Source organism: Anomaloglossus baeobatrachus, chromosome 2 (assembly GCF_048569485.1).
Source record: "Anomaloglossus baeobatrachus isolate aAnoBae1 chromosome 2, aAnoBae1.hap1, whole genome shotgun sequence".
NCBI classification, from domain to species: Eukaryota; Metazoa; Chordata; class Amphibia; order Anura; family Aromobatidae; genus Anomaloglossus; species Anomaloglossus baeobatrachus.
In genome coordinates, this window is record NC_134354.1 from 484,559,596 (window position 1) to 484,575,945 (window position 16,350).

General features: G+C 48.9%; 1 protein-coding gene across 3 annotated transcripts in view; it reads right to left on the reverse strand.

The window, feature by feature from the left end:
* Positions 1-16,350, reverse strand: part of LOC142291709 (E3 SUMO-protein ligase RanBP2-like) — a 189,831-nt gene that overhangs the window by 132,644 nt on the left and 40,837 nt on the right. For all 3 annotated transcript variants that reach the window (XM_075336442.1, XM_075336441.1, XM_075336440.1), the window contains exons 7-12: positions 15,336-15,528; positions 15,141-15,222; positions 14,029-14,238; positions 13,684-13,865; positions 13,300-13,475; positions 13,089-13,212 (exon numbers count right to left, since the gene is read on the reverse strand). In XM_075336442.1, the coding sequence (XP_075192557.1) occupies positions 13,089-13,212; positions 13,300-13,475; positions 13,684-13,865; positions 14,029-14,238; positions 15,141-15,222; positions 15,336-15,528 (967 nt within the window). The remainder of the gene's footprint in view (positions 1-13,088; positions 13,213-13,299; positions 13,476-13,683; positions 13,866-14,028; positions 14,239-15,140; positions 15,223-15,335; positions 15,529-16,350) is intronic.

Here is a 16,350-nt window from a genome sequence, read left to right on the forward strand (position 1 = left end):
AGAGACGAGACCGTTACTAGAAGGCCACTTCCCGTGAAAAGCGGGAAGGGAGACATCTTTCAAAGGCTCGAAAGGCGGCATCTGGAGAGCAATTAGAACCTTGTTCAGATCCCAGGGCTCTAACGGCCGCTTGTACGGAGTGCTGAGACGACAAACTCCCCGTAGGAACGTGCGTACCTGAGGAAGTCGTTTCTGAAAAAATACAGATAGCGCTGAGACTTGTCCCTAAAGGGAACTGAGCGACAACCCTTTTTCCAACCTAGATTGCAGGAAGGAAGGAAACATAGACGATGCAACCGGCCAGGGAGAAACACCCTGCGCCGAGCACCGAGATAAGAATATCTTCCACGTCCTGTGGTCAATCTTGGCGGACGTTGGTATGCTAGCCTGTCTCATGGTGGCAACCACGTCCTGAGGTAATCCTGACGACACTAGGTTCCAGGACTCAATGCCACACCATCAGGTTGAGGGCCGTAGAATTCAAATGGAAGAATGGCCCTTGAGACAGCCAGTCTGATTGGTCTGGTAGTGCCCCCGGTTAGCCTACCGTGAGGCACCACAGAACCGGGAACCACAACATCCTCGGCCAATCTGTAGCGACGAGGATGGCGCGGCCGCAGTCGGTCCTGATCTAGCGCAGCACTCTGGGCAACAATGCCAGAGGTGGCACATAAGGTAGCTGGAACTGCGACCAATGCTGAACTAAGGCGTCTGCCGCCAGAGCTCCATGATTGTGAAACCGTGCCATGAAGCTGGCACATTGTTGTTGTGCCGTGACGCCATTAGATCGACGTCCGGCCTCTGTCAGCGGCGCCAGATCTCCTGAAACCCGTCCGGGTGAAGAGACCATACCCTTTCGGCCACACCCCGGCGACTTAGGAAGTCAGCTTCCTAGTTTTCCACGCCTGGGATGTGAACTGTGGATATGGTGGATGCCGTGTCTTCCACCCACATCAGAACCTGCCGGACTTCCTGGAAGGCTTGCCGGTTGCGCGTTCTTCCTTGGTGGTTGATGTATGCCACCGCTGTGGAGTTGTCCGACTGAAGTCGGATTTGCTTGCTGTCCAGCTGCTGTTGGAAGGTTTGTAGGGCAAGATACACTGCTCTGTGTTCAAGAACATTGATCTGAAGGGTGGACTCTTGCTGAGTCCACGTACCCTGAGCGCTGTGGTGGAGAAAAACTGCTCCCCACCCTGATAGACTCGCGTCTGTCGTAACTATCGCCCAGGATGGGGATAGGAAGGACCTTCTTTTTGACCATGAGGTGGGAAGAAGCCACCACCGTAGAGATTCCTTGGCCGCCTGAGAAAGAAAGACGACTCTGTTGAGGGAGGTCGACTCCCCGTCCCATTGGCGGAGAATGTCACATTGTAGTGGACGCAGATGAAACTGCGCGAAAGGAACTGCCTCCATTGCTACCATCTTACGTAGGAAGTGCATGAGGCGTCTCAATGTGTGCGACTGGTTCTTAAAGAAGAGATTGCAGCCCGTAGTGAATGCTGTTTGTCTAGCGGAAGCTTCACTATCGCTGAGAGAGTATGAAACTCCATGCCTAGATATGTTAGCGATAGGGTCGGGGTCGGATCTGACTTCAAAAAGTTGATGATCCACCCAAAACTCTAGAGAGTCTCCAGCGCAACGTTCGGGCAGTGTCGGCATGTTTCCTAAGAGAGTGCCTTGACAAGTAGATCGTCTAAATATGGGATCACAGAGTGACCCTGAGAGTGCAGGACTGTGACTACTGCTGCCCTGACCTTGGCGAAGACCAGTGGGACTGTCGCTAGCCGGAAGGTAGAGCTACGAACAGAAGGTGTTCGTCTGCTATAACGAAGCGTAGAAACGCTAGTGCTCTGGATCAATCGGCACGTGTGGATAAGCATCCTTGATGCCTAATGATGCTAGGAAATCTCCTTGGGACATTGAGGCGATGACATGGCGGAGGGATTCCATCCGGAACCGCCTGGTGTCCACGAGCTTGCTGAGCAGTTTTAGATCCAGAACGGGACGGAACGGCCCGTTCTTATAGGCACCGCAAATAATTTGGGGTAAAAACCGTGACCTTGTTCCTGAAGAGGAACGGGGGTCATCACTCTTTCTGCCTATAGAGTGCACCCTGTTTGCAGAAGAGCAGCGGCTCGGCCGGGAGGTGGAGAAGTTCTGAAGAATCGAGTTGGAGGACGAGAAGTGAGCTCTATCCTGTACCCGTGAGACAGAATGTCTCACACCCAACGGTCATTGACCTATGGCAGCTAAATATCGCCAAGGCGGGTGAGCCTGCTACCGACCGAGGATGCGGAGAGAGGAGGCCGCAAGTCATGAGGAAGCCGCCTTGGAAGCGGGTTTTCAGACTGTCTCTTTTTTGGGCGTGACTGAGCCCGCCAAGAATCTGAGCTCCTCTGATCCTTTTGAGTCCACATTGGACGAGGAAAAATGGGACCTGCCCGAGCCTCGAAAAGACCGAAACCACGACTGCCTCCTGCTCTGTTGGGGTTTATTGTGTCCGGGCTGAGGAAAGGATGAATCCTTACCCCTGGACTGTTTAATGGTTACATCCAAACGCTCACCAAACAGTCGGTCAGCAGAAAAAGGCAACTGGTTAAGCAACCTTTTTTGGAAGCAGAATCTGCCTTCCATTCACTTAACGAGCAGACCAGGCTCTGCTTAAAAACACGGAGCAGCGTAGGCTACTGCCGTACGGTTCGCAGAGTCTAGGGCAACCTGAATCGCGTAAGAAACAAATGCAGACATTTGAGAGGTTAAGGATGCCACCTGCGGCACAGATGTACGTGTAACCGTGTCAATCTGTGTAAGACAAGCTGAAATAGCTTGGAGTGCCCCAAGGGTGAGAATGCTGGGGCCAACGGTGCGCCGACAGTCTCATAGATGGATTTAGACCAGAGATCCATCTGTCTGTCAGTGGCATCTTTAAGTGCAGCTCCATCTCCCACTGCAACTATGGATCTAGCTACAAGCCTGGAGATTGGAGGATGCCGCTTGGGACACTGGGTCCAGTCCTTGACCACGTCAGGGGGCAGGGATAACGTGTATCCTAAGCCGTTTGGAGAAGCGCATATCTGGATAAGTGTGGTGTTCCTGGACTGCCTCTCTGAAGGCAGAGTGGTCCAGAAAAATACGTGAAGCTGACTCCTCCACTGGAGGAGCTGGGTGAGAAATAACCAACATTCTATTGATTGACGCTATAAGATTATTCACTATGGCGTCACCATTAGGTGTATCCAGATTGAGAGCGGTCTCAGGATCAGAATCCTGAGCCGCTACTTCCGCCTCATTACACAGAGTCCTTCTGCTAGGACCCTGATGAAACCGAGGGCCGCTCATAGTGAGCCCGCTTAGGCTGTCTGGGACTGACGTCTGTGCAGAGCTGTGACTCTGGGATGCGTGTGACATTCCCGGAGCTGTTAGTTGTTCACACGGAGGGGGGCCATGGATCAATGATTCAACAGTGCCCATGTTGTGAGAGACATGTCCGGACTGCTAGGCTTCTAGTATCATAGCCATAGTCTCAGAAAATCTGTCAGTAAATACTGCAGACACCGTCCTCATCCTCTGGCCATTAGCAGAGACTCCGGCTGAGTTAGACATAATGGGGGTCTATGTAACCTGCCGGCCGTATAGCCGTACATGCTGTACCGGCTGCATAGAAAAACATGTGGTTCTGCACCTTTGTTTTACACAGAGAATATGCTGATAACTCCTCCGCACAATCCAGGAGGGTATATACAACGTGCGACCAAACAGTGCAATGTATATAGTACAAGCATATCTATAAGTGCACTTCTGCACTAGTGGGGTTAGCACCACAGGTGCTGCTTAACGCCTGTTGCAGCGATTGTGTGACTATCAGAATGCCAGGGTCTTCCACACTTGTCTCTGTATCGTACAGAAACTGACACTAATGGCTGCCGGCGTCCTTGTAGAGAAGGAAGCCGTGGGCGTGCCTGAGAAAGTGCGGGAATCCGGTTTCACAGTGCACACAGTGAGAGGGGTGGAGTATGCAAAACATACTCCAGCTCTCAGCGCTGCTGTGCTATGCAGCGTCACGCCCCTACCCTGACTGTCAGGCCTGTGGGCGGTAACGAAGGGAGACTAGGCCCAGAAGCCGGGGACTCGAGTTAATAAGCGCGGCCGGCATATCAGTGCTGGCCGGCGCGGAAGTCCCCGGCGCACCACAAATCCCAGCGGCGCCTTAAATAAAAGTGGCAGCGGCGGTTAGCGCAGTAGTCACCCAATACACTAACACACCCAGCAACGCTGTGGTGTGCGATGGCACTAGTGCGGACAGCGCCGCTGTCCCTGGCGCACTAACACACCCAGCAGTGCTGCCGTGTGTCTGCGCGGTCCCCACAGGGACACAGAGTACCTCCATGTAGCAGGGCCATGTCCCTGAAGATACTCCGCTCCATGTCCAGCAGATACCAGGGGCTGTGGATGGAGCACGGTCTCAGTGCCTGGAGACCGATAGAATCCCACTTCACCCAGAGCCCTGTAAAAAGGGATGGGGAAGGAAGCAGCATGTGGGCTCCAGCCTCTGTACCCGCAATGGGTACCTCAACCTTAACAAACACCTCCGACATGAAGTGGGGTGAGAAGGGAGCATGCTGGGAGCCCTGTATGGGCCCTCTTTTCTTCCATCCGACATAGTCAGCAGCTGCTGCTGACTAAACAGTGGAGCTATGCGTGGATGTGTTGCCTCCTTCGCACAAAGCACAAAACTGGTGAGCCAGTGATCCCACTGGGGGTGTATAGCCAGAAGGGGAGGGGCCTTACACTTTTAAGTGTAATACTTTGTGTGGCCTCCGGAGGCAATAGCTATACACCCAATTGTCTGGGTCTCCCAATTAGGAGCGAAAAAGAAAATACAGATAGCGCAGAGACTTGTCCCTTACGGGAGCCGAGCGACAGACCTTTTTCCAACCCGGATTGCAGGAAGGAAAGAAAGGTAGGCAAAGCAAATGGCCAGGGAGAAACTTCCTGAGCAGAGCACCAAGTTAAGAATATCTTCCACGTCCTGTGGTAGATCTTGGCAGAGGATAGCTTCCTAGCCTGTCTCATGGTGGCAATGACCTCTTGAGATAGTCCTGAAGACGCTAGGATCCAGGACTCAATGGCCACACAGTCAGGCTCAGGGCCGCAGAATTCTGATGGAAAAACGGCCCTTGAGACAGCAAGTCTGGCCGGTCTGGTATTGCCCACGGTTGTCCTACCGTGAGATGCCACAGATCCGGGTACCACGACCTCCTTGGCCAGTCTGGAGCGACGAGGAGGGCGCGGCGGCAGTCGGACCTGATCTTGCGTAGCACTCTGGGTAACAGCGCCAGAGGTGGGAACACATAAGGCAGCCGGAACTGCGACCAATCTTGAACTAAGGCGTCCGCCGCCAGAGCTCGGTGATCGTGAGACCGTGCCATAAAAGCTGGGACCTTGTTGTTGTGCCGAGACGCCATTAGGTCGACGTCCGGCCTCCCCCAGCGGCGACAGATCTCCTGAAACACGTCCGGGTGAAGAGACCATTCCCCTGCGTCCATACCCTGGCGACTGAGGAAGTCTGCTTCCCAGTTTTCTACGCCCGGGATGTGAACTGCGGATATGGTGGATGCCGTGTCTGCCACCCACGTCAGAATCCGCCGGACTTCCTGGAAGGCTTGCCGACTGCGTGTCCCTCCTTGGTGGTTGATGTATGCCACCGCTGTGGAGTTGTCCGACTGAATTCGGATCTGCTTGCCTTCTAGCCACTGCTGGAAGGCTTGTAGGGCAAGATACACTGCTCTGATTTCCAGAACATTGATCTGAAGTGTGGACTCTTGTTGAGTCCACGTACCTTGAGCCCTGTGGTGGAGAAAAACTGCTCCCCACCCTGATAGACTCGCGTCCGTTGTGACCACCTCCCAGGATGGGGGTAGGAAAGACTTTCCTATTGACAATGAGGTGGGAAGAAGCCACCACTGAAGAGAATCCTTGGCCGCCTGAGAAAGGGAGACGTTCCTGTCCAGGGACTTCGACTTCCCGTCCCATTGGCGGAGAATGTCCCACTGTAATGGACGCAGATGAAACTGCGCGAAAGGGACTGCCTCCATTGCTGCTACCATCTTCCCCAGGAAGTGCATGAGGCGTCTCAAGGGATGCGACTGGCCCTGAAGGAGAGATTGCACCCCTGTCTGTAGTGAACGCTGTTTGTCCAGCGGAAGCATCACTATCGCTGAGAGAGTATGAAACTCCATGCCAAGGTATGTTATCGATTGGGTTGGGGTCAGATTTGACTTTGAAAAGTTGATGATCCACCCGAAACTCTGGAGAGTCTCCAGCGCAACGTTCAGGCTGTGTTGGCATGCCTCTTGAGAGGGTGCCTTGACAAGTAGATCGTCCAAGTAAGGGATCACAGAGTGACCCTGAGAGTGCAGGACTGCTACTACTGCTGCCATGACCTTGGTGAATACCCTTGGGGCTGTCGCCAGACCGAAAGGCAGGGCTACGAACTGAAGGTGTTAGTCTCCTAAAACGAAGCGTAGAAAACGCTGGTGTTCTGGAGCAATCGGCACGTGGAGATAAGCATCTTTGATGTCTATTGATGCTAGGAAATCTCCTTGAGACATTGAGGCGATGACGGAGCGGAGGGATTCCATCCGGAACCGCCTGGTTTTCACATGCTTGTTGAGCAGTTTTAGGTCCAGAACAGGACGGAAAGACCCGTCCTTTTTTGGCACCACAAACAAATTGGAGTAAAAACCGTGACCTTGCTCCTGAAGAGGAACAGGGATCACCACTCCTTCTGACTTTAAAGAGCACACCGCCTGCAGAAGAGCATTGGCTCGGCCGGGAGGCGGAGAAGTTCTGAAGAATCGAGTTGGAGGACGAGAACTGAACTCTATCCTGTACCCGTGAGACAGAATGTCTCTCACCCAACGGTCCTTGACATGTGGCAGCCAAATGTCGCCAAAGCGGGAGAGCCTGCCACCGACCGAGGATGCGGAGAGAGGAGGCCGAAAGTCATGAGGAAGCCGCTTTGGTAGCGGTTCCTCCGGCTGCTTTCTTTGGGCGTGACTGGGCCCGCCAAGAATCTGAGCTCCTCTGATCCTTTTGAGTCCTTTTGGACGAGGAGAATTGGGACCTGCCCGAGCCGCGAAAGGACCGAAACCTCGACTGTCCCTTCCTCTGTTGGGGTTTATTTGGTCTGGGCTGAGGTAAGGATGAATCCTTACCCTTGGACTGTTTAATGATTTCATCCAATCTCTCACCAAACAGTCTGTCACCAGAAAATGGCAAACTGGTTAAGCACTTCTTGGAAGCAGAATCTGCCTTCCATTCCCTTAACCACAATGCTCTGCGTAAAACCACGGAGTTGGCGGACGCCACTGCCGTACGGCTTGTAGAGTCCAGGACAGCATTAATAGCGTAAGACGCAAATGCAGACATTTGAGAGGTTAAGGACGCTACTTGCGGAACAGATGTACGTGTGACAGTGTCAATCTGCGCCAAACCAGCTGAAATAGCTTGGAGTGCCCATACGGCTGCGAATGCTGGAGCAAACGACGCGCCGATAGCTTCATAGATGGATTTCAACCAGAGCTCCATCTGTCTGTCAGTGGCATCTTTAAGTGAAGCCCCATCTTCCACTGCAACTATGGATCTAGCCGCCAGTCTAGCCGCCAGTCTGGAGATTGGGGGATCCACCTTTGGACACTGGGTCCAGCCTTTGACCACGTCAGGGGGAAAGGGATAACGTGTATCCTTAAGACGTTTGGAGAAACGCTTATCTGGATAAGCGTGGTGTTTCTGGACTGACTCTCTAAAGTCAGAGTGGTCCAGAAAAGTACTCAATTTACGCTTAGGATACCTGAAATGGAATTTCTCCTGCTGTGAAGCTGACTCCTCCACTGGAGGAGCTGTGGGAGAAATATCCAACATTTTATTGATGGACGCTATGAGATCATTCACCATTGCGTCCCCATCAGGTGTATCCAGATTGAGAGCGGTCTCAGGATCAGAATCCTGATCAGCAACCTCTGTCTCATCAAACAGAGAGCCTTCCTGCTGGGACCCTGACCAGTGTGATGAAGTCGAGGGTCGCTCATAGCGAGCTCGCTTAGGCTGTCTGGGACTGTCGTCCGTGTCAGAGCCATCACCCCGAGATGCATGGGACCCCCCGGAGCACGGATGTGTTCCAAAAGAGGGGAACCAGGGAGCATTGAATCAACAGTGCCCATGGTCTGAGTTACCGGTCTGGACTGCAAAGTCTCAAGGATTTTAGACATAGTCACCGACAGTTTATCAGCAAAAACTGCAAACTCCGTCCCTGCCACCTGGACAGTGTTCACAGGTGGTTCTCCTTGGGCCACCCCTAGCAGAGGCCCCGGCTGAGCAAGTGCTACAGGGGCCGAACATTGCACACAATGGGGGTCAGTGGCACCTGCCGGTAGAACAGCCTTACATGCGGTACAAGTAGCATAGAAAGCCTGTGTCTTGGCCCCTTTGCTTTTTGCGGACGACATGCTGTTGTCTAGCAATCTAGGAGGGTATATAGCCAAGAATAGCGACCGTACAATGCAATGTATAGCATACAAGCATAAAGTACAAATGAACACTGCGGCACTAGTGGGGTGAGCCCTCGAGGGCTGCTTACCGCCCGCTGAAAAGCGGGTGTGTGACCGCCAGAATCCCGTGCCTGGGTCTCCCAGAGCTCGTGTCCCTTCTCCACTCAGACTGCAAACAGGAATGGCTGCCGGCGTCCTGTGAAGAGGGGCGGGCCGTGGGCGTGCCCCAGGCAAAGTGCGGGAAACTAGCGTCCCACTGTGCCTAGTGAGGGGGGTTGGAGTATGCTAAGCAGACTCCAGCCCTCGGCGCTGATGTTCTGACCAGCGTCCCGCCCTTCCCCTGACTGGCAGGCCTGGGGGCGGGAACGAAACGGAACTAGGCCGCAAAAGCCGGGGACTCGATTTATAAGCGCGGCCGTCGTATAAGCACGGCCAGCGCGGAAGTCCCCGGCGCACCACAAGTCCCAGCCGCACCGCAGTGTAAAAAACCGCCAGCAGCGGCCGGCGCGGCAGTTCCTAATACAGAAACTCACTCAGCAAAGCTGCAGTGAGTAAAGCACCAGCGCGCCGCGCTGCTGTCCCCGGCGCACTAACACACCCAGCAATGCTGGTGTGTGTGCGCGATCTGTACGGGGACCCAGAGTACCTTAATGTAGCAGGGCCTGTCCCTGACGATACTCATCTCCACGTCCAGCAGATTCCCAGGGGCTGTGGACGGAGCACGGTCTCCTGTGCTTGGAGACCGATAGGATCCCACTTCACCCAGAGCCCTAAGGGGATGGGGAAGGAAAGCAGCATGTCGGCTCCAGCCTCCGTACCCGCAATGGGTACCTCAACCTTAACAAACACCGCCGACAAAAGTGGGGTGAGAAGGGAGCATGCTGGGGGCCCTAGTATGGGCCCTCTTTTCTTCCATCCGACATAGTCAGCAGCTGCTGCTGACTAAACAGTGGAGCTATGCGTGGATGTTAGCCTCCTTCGCACAAAGCATGAAAACTGAGGAGCCCGTGATCCCACGGGGGGTGTATAGGCAGTAGGGGAGGGGCCTTACACTTTTAAGTGTAATACTTTGTGTGGCCTCCGGAGGCAGTAGCTATACACCCAATTGTCTGGGTCTCCCAATAGAGCGACAAAGAAAAATAAATTGTCAGTTCATTTTGACCGCTTGGCTTATTTCTACAGGAAAATACGCCCAAAAATGCATACCAAAATTTGCAAGACTTGGTGTGGATTTTCTTGCAGCTTTCCTTCCATCTTCCCTAAAAATGACTCCACCACACATTTCTTAACTTATAGACTTGCCAGACTGGTCATGGCGTCAGAAAAGGAGTGAGGAATAATATGCATAGTTTATGGAGGGTATTGAGAGGGCACAGAGTCTCAAGCACACGAGGGAGTGAGAGTAAGTGGTTAACCTTCACCATCTCCTCTGCACAGGAGAAACTATACCGGAATGAACACAAGGCGGAGGCAGAAGGGGAGGTAAAAGTTGATCCTGACATACAAAAGGCAAGGATGAGGCCATTACCTGGGGCTTGATGACACACCAGAGAAGATGTGGCACAGAGTACTAATTGTATCTCCCACCAATCTGATCTGACACGGATGCTAAAACTTATCAGCTGTTTAAAAAAAGAAATAGGTAATGGAGCTGCTCCAGCAGTAAGTGGACTGGCAGCGTCCCAGGAGAGTGGCTGGTGTAACACCTCATTTCTGGCCATAAACAGACTTGTTTATGGGACCCAGTGTGCCAGCCAAATGCCTCCTGCTTAGGTGCACCAGCTGGGTACACATCTGACGCCTGCTCTTCTCACTTTTTCCTGTCCACTCCCACCAATGGTAAGAGCATGCTGCTCGGAGGGTAAAGCCAAATACGATTCTTTTATTCTGACAAAAATCAGAAACATGGAAACACACTTGGCAAATTAATCAGATCAATTCTAATAAAATCTCTCAGACCTACTTTCTTCTACATGACAAATGAGTGCTCACCTCTTATATTTGTATTTTAGATAAAAGATTACGTGCTTAATGCGAGCTGCTAAAATATACAGTGCCTTGCGAAAGTATTCGGCCCCTTTGAATTTTTCAACCTTTTACCACATTTCAGCTTCAAACAAAGATAAAAAATTTAATGTTATGGTGAAGAATCAACAAGTGGGACACAATTATGAAGGTGAACAATATTTATTGCTTATTTTAAATTTTTGTAAAAAATAAAAAAAAAAAAAACAATCGGGGCGTGCAATTAGTCTTTTACTTTCAGTGCAGCAAACTCACTCCAGAAGTTCATTGAGGATCCCTGAATCATCCAATGTTGTTGTCCTAAATGACTGATGATGATAAATATAAGCCACCTGTGTGTAATCAAGTCTTGTATGAATGCACCTGCTCTGTGATAGTCTCAGTGTTCTGTTTAAAGCATAAAGAGCATCATGAAGACCAAGGAACACAACAGGCAGGTCTGTGATACTGTTGTGGAGAAGATTAAAGCCGGATTTGGTTACAAAAAGATTTCCACAACTTTAAACATCCCAAGGAGCACTGTGCAAGTGATCATATTGAAATGGAAGGAGTATCATACCACTGCAAATCTACCAAGACCCAGCCTTCCCTCAAAAATTTCAAGTCAAACAACGAGAAGACTGATCACTCTAGATTAACTGCAGAGATCTACAGCTGAGGTGGGAGAGGCTGTCTATAGGACAACAATCAGTCGTACACTGCACAAATCTGGCCTTTATGGAAGAGTGGCAAAAAGAAAGCCATTTCTCAAACATATCCATAAAAAGTGTTGTTTAAAGTTTGCCACAAGCCACCTGGGAGACACACCAAACATGTGGAAGAAGGTGCTCTGATCAAATGAAACCAAAATCGAACTTTTTAGGCACAATGCCAAATGATATGTTTGGCATAAAAGCAACACAGCTCATCACCCTGAACACACCATCCCCACTGTCAAACATGGTGGGGGCAGAATCATGGTTTGGGTCTGCATTGCTTCAGCAGGGACAGGGAAGATGGTTAAAATTGATGGGAAGATGGATGGAGTCAAATACAGGACCATTCTTGAAGAAAACCTGTTGGAGTCTGCAAAAGACCTGAGACTTGGATGGAAATTTGTCTTTGAACAAGACAATGATCCAAAACATAAAGCAAGATCTACAATGGAATGGTTCACAAATAAACGTATCCAGGTGTTAGAATGGCCAAGTCAAAGTCTAGACCTGAATCCAAATCGAGAATCTTTGGAAAGAGCTGAAAACTGCTGTTTACAAACGCTCTCCATCCACCTCACTCAGCTCCAGCTGTTTGCAAAGGAAGAATGGACAAGAATTTCATTCTCTCGATGTGCAAAACTGATACATACCCCAAGTGACTTGCAGCTGTAATCACAGCAAAGGTGGCGCTACAAAGTATTTAAGTTAAAGGGGCCGAATAATATTGCACGCCCTAATTTTCAGTTTCTTTACAAAAGTTTAAAATAAGCAATATATTTTGTTCACCTTCACAATTGTGTCCCACTTGTTGTTGATTCTTCACCATAAAATTTAAAATTTTTATCTTTATGTTTGAAGCCTGAAATGTGGGAAAAAGTTGAAAAATTCAAGGGGGCTGAATACTTTTGCAAGGCACTGTAAGTGCTTCAATATTCCCAAAAAAAAACCTAACTGACGAGGGCTTCATTAACATCTTTCTTCGTTGTACAATTTTCAGATTTTAGCTTTTAACTCTACCTTTCTCCTCTACCAAAAGATGCAATTCTGCAACTGTTTGTAGGTTTTTCTTTTTACAGAATTGAATGATTTGGATATTTATACTTATTTTCTACATTTTATTTTTAGATATCCGTTCGCTTATACTACATAATTATCATAGTACATAATTGCAGTACCACGGTCCTCGATGAATGCAAGCCCAGGAGTACCTAATGGCAGGTATGGAAGTCTTTAGCAGACACTGATCTGCTCTATCAACTCATCTGCAACCCAAAAGTACATCATGGAGGGGTCAAGTGGAATGGATAAATATGCATCCACTGCCTGGTCCATCCACTGCTGCTATCCGGAGTACAGGGAATAACTTTCCAATCTCTGTGGGTCTGACTGCTGGAAAACCAAGAACAGAGCTATGAACAGCCACAGCCCTGAGTGAATGGAGAGAATGTCAAACTTGTATGACTGAAAGGGATTCTGCCAAAATTTTGGAAGTTATTTTCTATCTGTAGTACAGGGAATAACTACACAATCTCTGTGGGTACAACTGCTAGGTTCCTCACGAAAAACAAGAATAGGGCTACGAAGAGCCCTGAGTGAATGGAGAGAATATCAAGCATGTACACAGAAACGACAAGTGGGAAGCGGGTGTATGGAGCAGGTTCATGGGGCGACCCCACCCCATACTTGACAGGTAATAGCTGTGTATTACAGCCAGGACCTGCCTAACAATAGTGGGTGGTGTCAACTACGCTAAAGGACAGTCCAATGAGACAGATAAAGTAGGTATAAAGGTTAACCATACAAACATAAGCACACTTACTGTAGTGCTAAGACTCCTTGCCCAATGTATGAGAAGGGCAGGTTGTAGACCATGTTTCTCCAGAGCTCGCAGAGTGTTAAGTTCATGCTGTATCACAAGACGCATTTTTGCTGCTGTACCAGGCCTAAGTGGAAGTAAAAGCATCGTTACACAATTCTTTCAAATACAAGAGCCATAACTGTTTCCAATAAAACCTACTGCTACAACTTACTGAGCTATCTTATGAGTGAGGCCGTAGACTGCGTCCCACCAAGATCGCTGCTTGTCTGTAAACAGCTGCTTGCAGATTGGCAATGGTAGACAACGAGGTCGGTGACGGTCGTTTAAAGTATTACAATTACCTTGTAGTTGAAGGTGACTAGTGTACACAACTGCCAACAAAAATACCTGCAAGCCAAAAGGAAACACTCAATCATAAGGAGCCCATGCTAGAGAACCAGAAGGTGAGAAAAGCAGAAAATCAAGGCCTGGAAATAGTATAGATCCAATCAGATATGTCTCTTTGATGCTTCTTCTGGGAAATGATATTTGTTATTAAACCAAGTTACCACGTGTTAAAACTAAATAAGAAATACATCCAAATTCTTCAAAATACCTCAAGATCTAGAATGGAAATAGATTCTGGGTTATTCGATTCAAGCCTTGACGTTTCTTGAGGCAACCGAGGAAAAAGTTGTTTAAGCCACTTCTGAAAGGCAGGTAAAGAGGACATATAGTGCCACTGAAGCCCAAGCCAGGTCAAGTGCTGTAAACTGCCATTGTGCACTCGAACCGCACCTAAAACAAAGTGGACAGACACAAGCGGCTATGATACAGTACCACAACTGAAATTACACGTAACAAATCCTAATGGTGACGCTTGGCACATGTGAAGCAGTATGAATTAATCCCACCAAGCCAGGGACGCTTCCTATTGTACATAAGGAGGAGTAAACCTTACCATTGTCATATCGTTGCAGGTCATTTAGGTCTGGTGACCGACAGTAGACGTTTCCAATATCATCAGTGCCAAGAAATGAGCTCTCCATTGACAAATGGTCTTGATACAGAAATTTCAGCAAAATACCTTGACCACTTTTATTAGCAAATGTTTCGGTTATATTTCTGAGGAAGTCATCCTGGCCACGGCTCAAAGTCAATAGCAAGTGTCCTGTGCAGAGAGTGGGGGAAAGAAACAACACATGAACATTGCCAGGGCTGCCGTTCAGGGGAGTGTACAGCATAATGGGGTTTGCACCATCCGGCAGATGCTATCACATAGGCATAAAGAGGCATGTCACATTGATGACTTTTAGACAATCTATACTGTGCATTATACCGGATTACTGGATTTCTCTGTAGTGCACAGTCACCTGCTTCTAGGTGGTAGATCAGCCCAATATAGTCCGTGCAAGGCATAAAGCTTCAGACTGATGGTCAGGGGCTAGAACACTTCTGAGAGACTTCACACAATCTTTTTTTTGTTTTCAAGGATTATTGGTGTAGCAATGACATACGTGGTGCAAAGCAGTAGGGGAGATTTAGCAAAACTGATGCACAAGAAATGCGGAGCCATTGCTTATAGGAGGCCAATCAGGTTACAATTAAAGCTTAAATATGAAAGGTGGCATCGGATTAGCTGCTATGAGCAAATGCTCTGTTTCTTCATTTGTATATATTGCAACCCCCCCCCCCCCCCCGCCCCAAAACCATGATTATAATTGTGTAGATGACCCTAATGCCCTGCTCAGTGAGATTTCAGGTCTGGAAGTGTATCGGGGCATGAGTATGCACTTCTAGGTCCTCATTATGTATGTTCTACAAATCCCCACTCTCCCCTGCTTGACTGACGGGTCAGTGGCCATGTACCACAGCAAACTACCTGTTAATCAGCCAGAGGAGGTTGCTGCTAGGTAGGACATACAGTGTAAGGCAGAGGAGCTAGAAGTGTATCATGACACCACAATGCACTTCCAGATAACTTCAAACTCAAAACTCTGGCTGATGAAGCACAATACGCAAAGTAATGGCTTCTATAGAGTTACTGTGAAGAACAAAATACTCCTCAAATACCTGATTGACTCTGGCGGTCACAGGCTAAACTTTCAAGAATATATGAGCTTTCATCTCCCTTGATCTGCTTATTCCACGGTACCTAAATACAGGAAAAAAATCAGAAATGTTTAGTTAGGGGGGGGAAAAAAACAAAAAAAAAACAAAAACAAAAATGAGAGCTTGTTAATATTAGTGTAGCATTTCCGCACATACCTGGAAGGCAAGAAGATAGCACAGAGCAGCGGGATCTATCAGGGCGTTCCACTGAACTTCACTGTGTTGGGCCATTTTAAGTAATTGAGTTCCAGCATGCAGGTAGTAATGGCCGCGCATTTCAGAGAACGTCACCGAGAGATCGTCATTGCCATTCGCAGAGGGCTTTATTGAAAGGAGGGCTTGATCAAAGCTTGGAAGGGAAAAAAACAACATTACAGGCTTCTTTTTAATACACAGCTCCTTTCATTGTAAGTAATGTATGACACACAAGAATATCGCACATAAAGGTTCTCACTGCTGCATCTGTAGTCGTACGCGACACATCTAAAACCAACATTCCCTTGAAAAACCACAAGGCGCTTTTTTTCCTTTAGCAGCAAAAATAAAATTCATGGCGCTATTGAAAATTTGTGTTTACTATTTGTCAGATTTTGCGAAACATACATGTATATGGTTTTGCCAAAATGTAAAGAGACTAGTACTAAGAAAAAAGCATCCCAAGAACACAACGCTTGGCCTACTGGAGGTCTGTATTACTATGGCTAGGGGCATGATCAAACCAGTAAAAAGGGGAACATAGCAGCTCCTTACAGTAACCAATAAGGATGCTTATTACATGGAAATTGTCCATAACAAGATTTTACTTTTCAACCAACGTTCCCAAATGTTTCTCCACACCACTGCTCATGTTCCCTACTGGTCTCCTGACCTCCTCTTCTGTGGAGCAGTGTGAACGCTGCAGCCACTGATTGACTGCAGCAGAAACGCTCTGTCCCGGTTGGGAGAGAATTCAAGAATCCCCCCATGTATTTTACCTGAAACTGATTGGCCACAGCAGTCACATAAAACTTGCATGGTGGAAGAGAAAGTAAGCTGACTGAAGGTCTAAGGGCATTAGTGTGGAAAAATAGCAGGGGTATATGTGGTGTATATGTTGTTTCTAGTTTCATTTTCGGACTATCATGGCCCCCATTTATATAACCTCCAAGATGAGCACGATTATTTCTATACT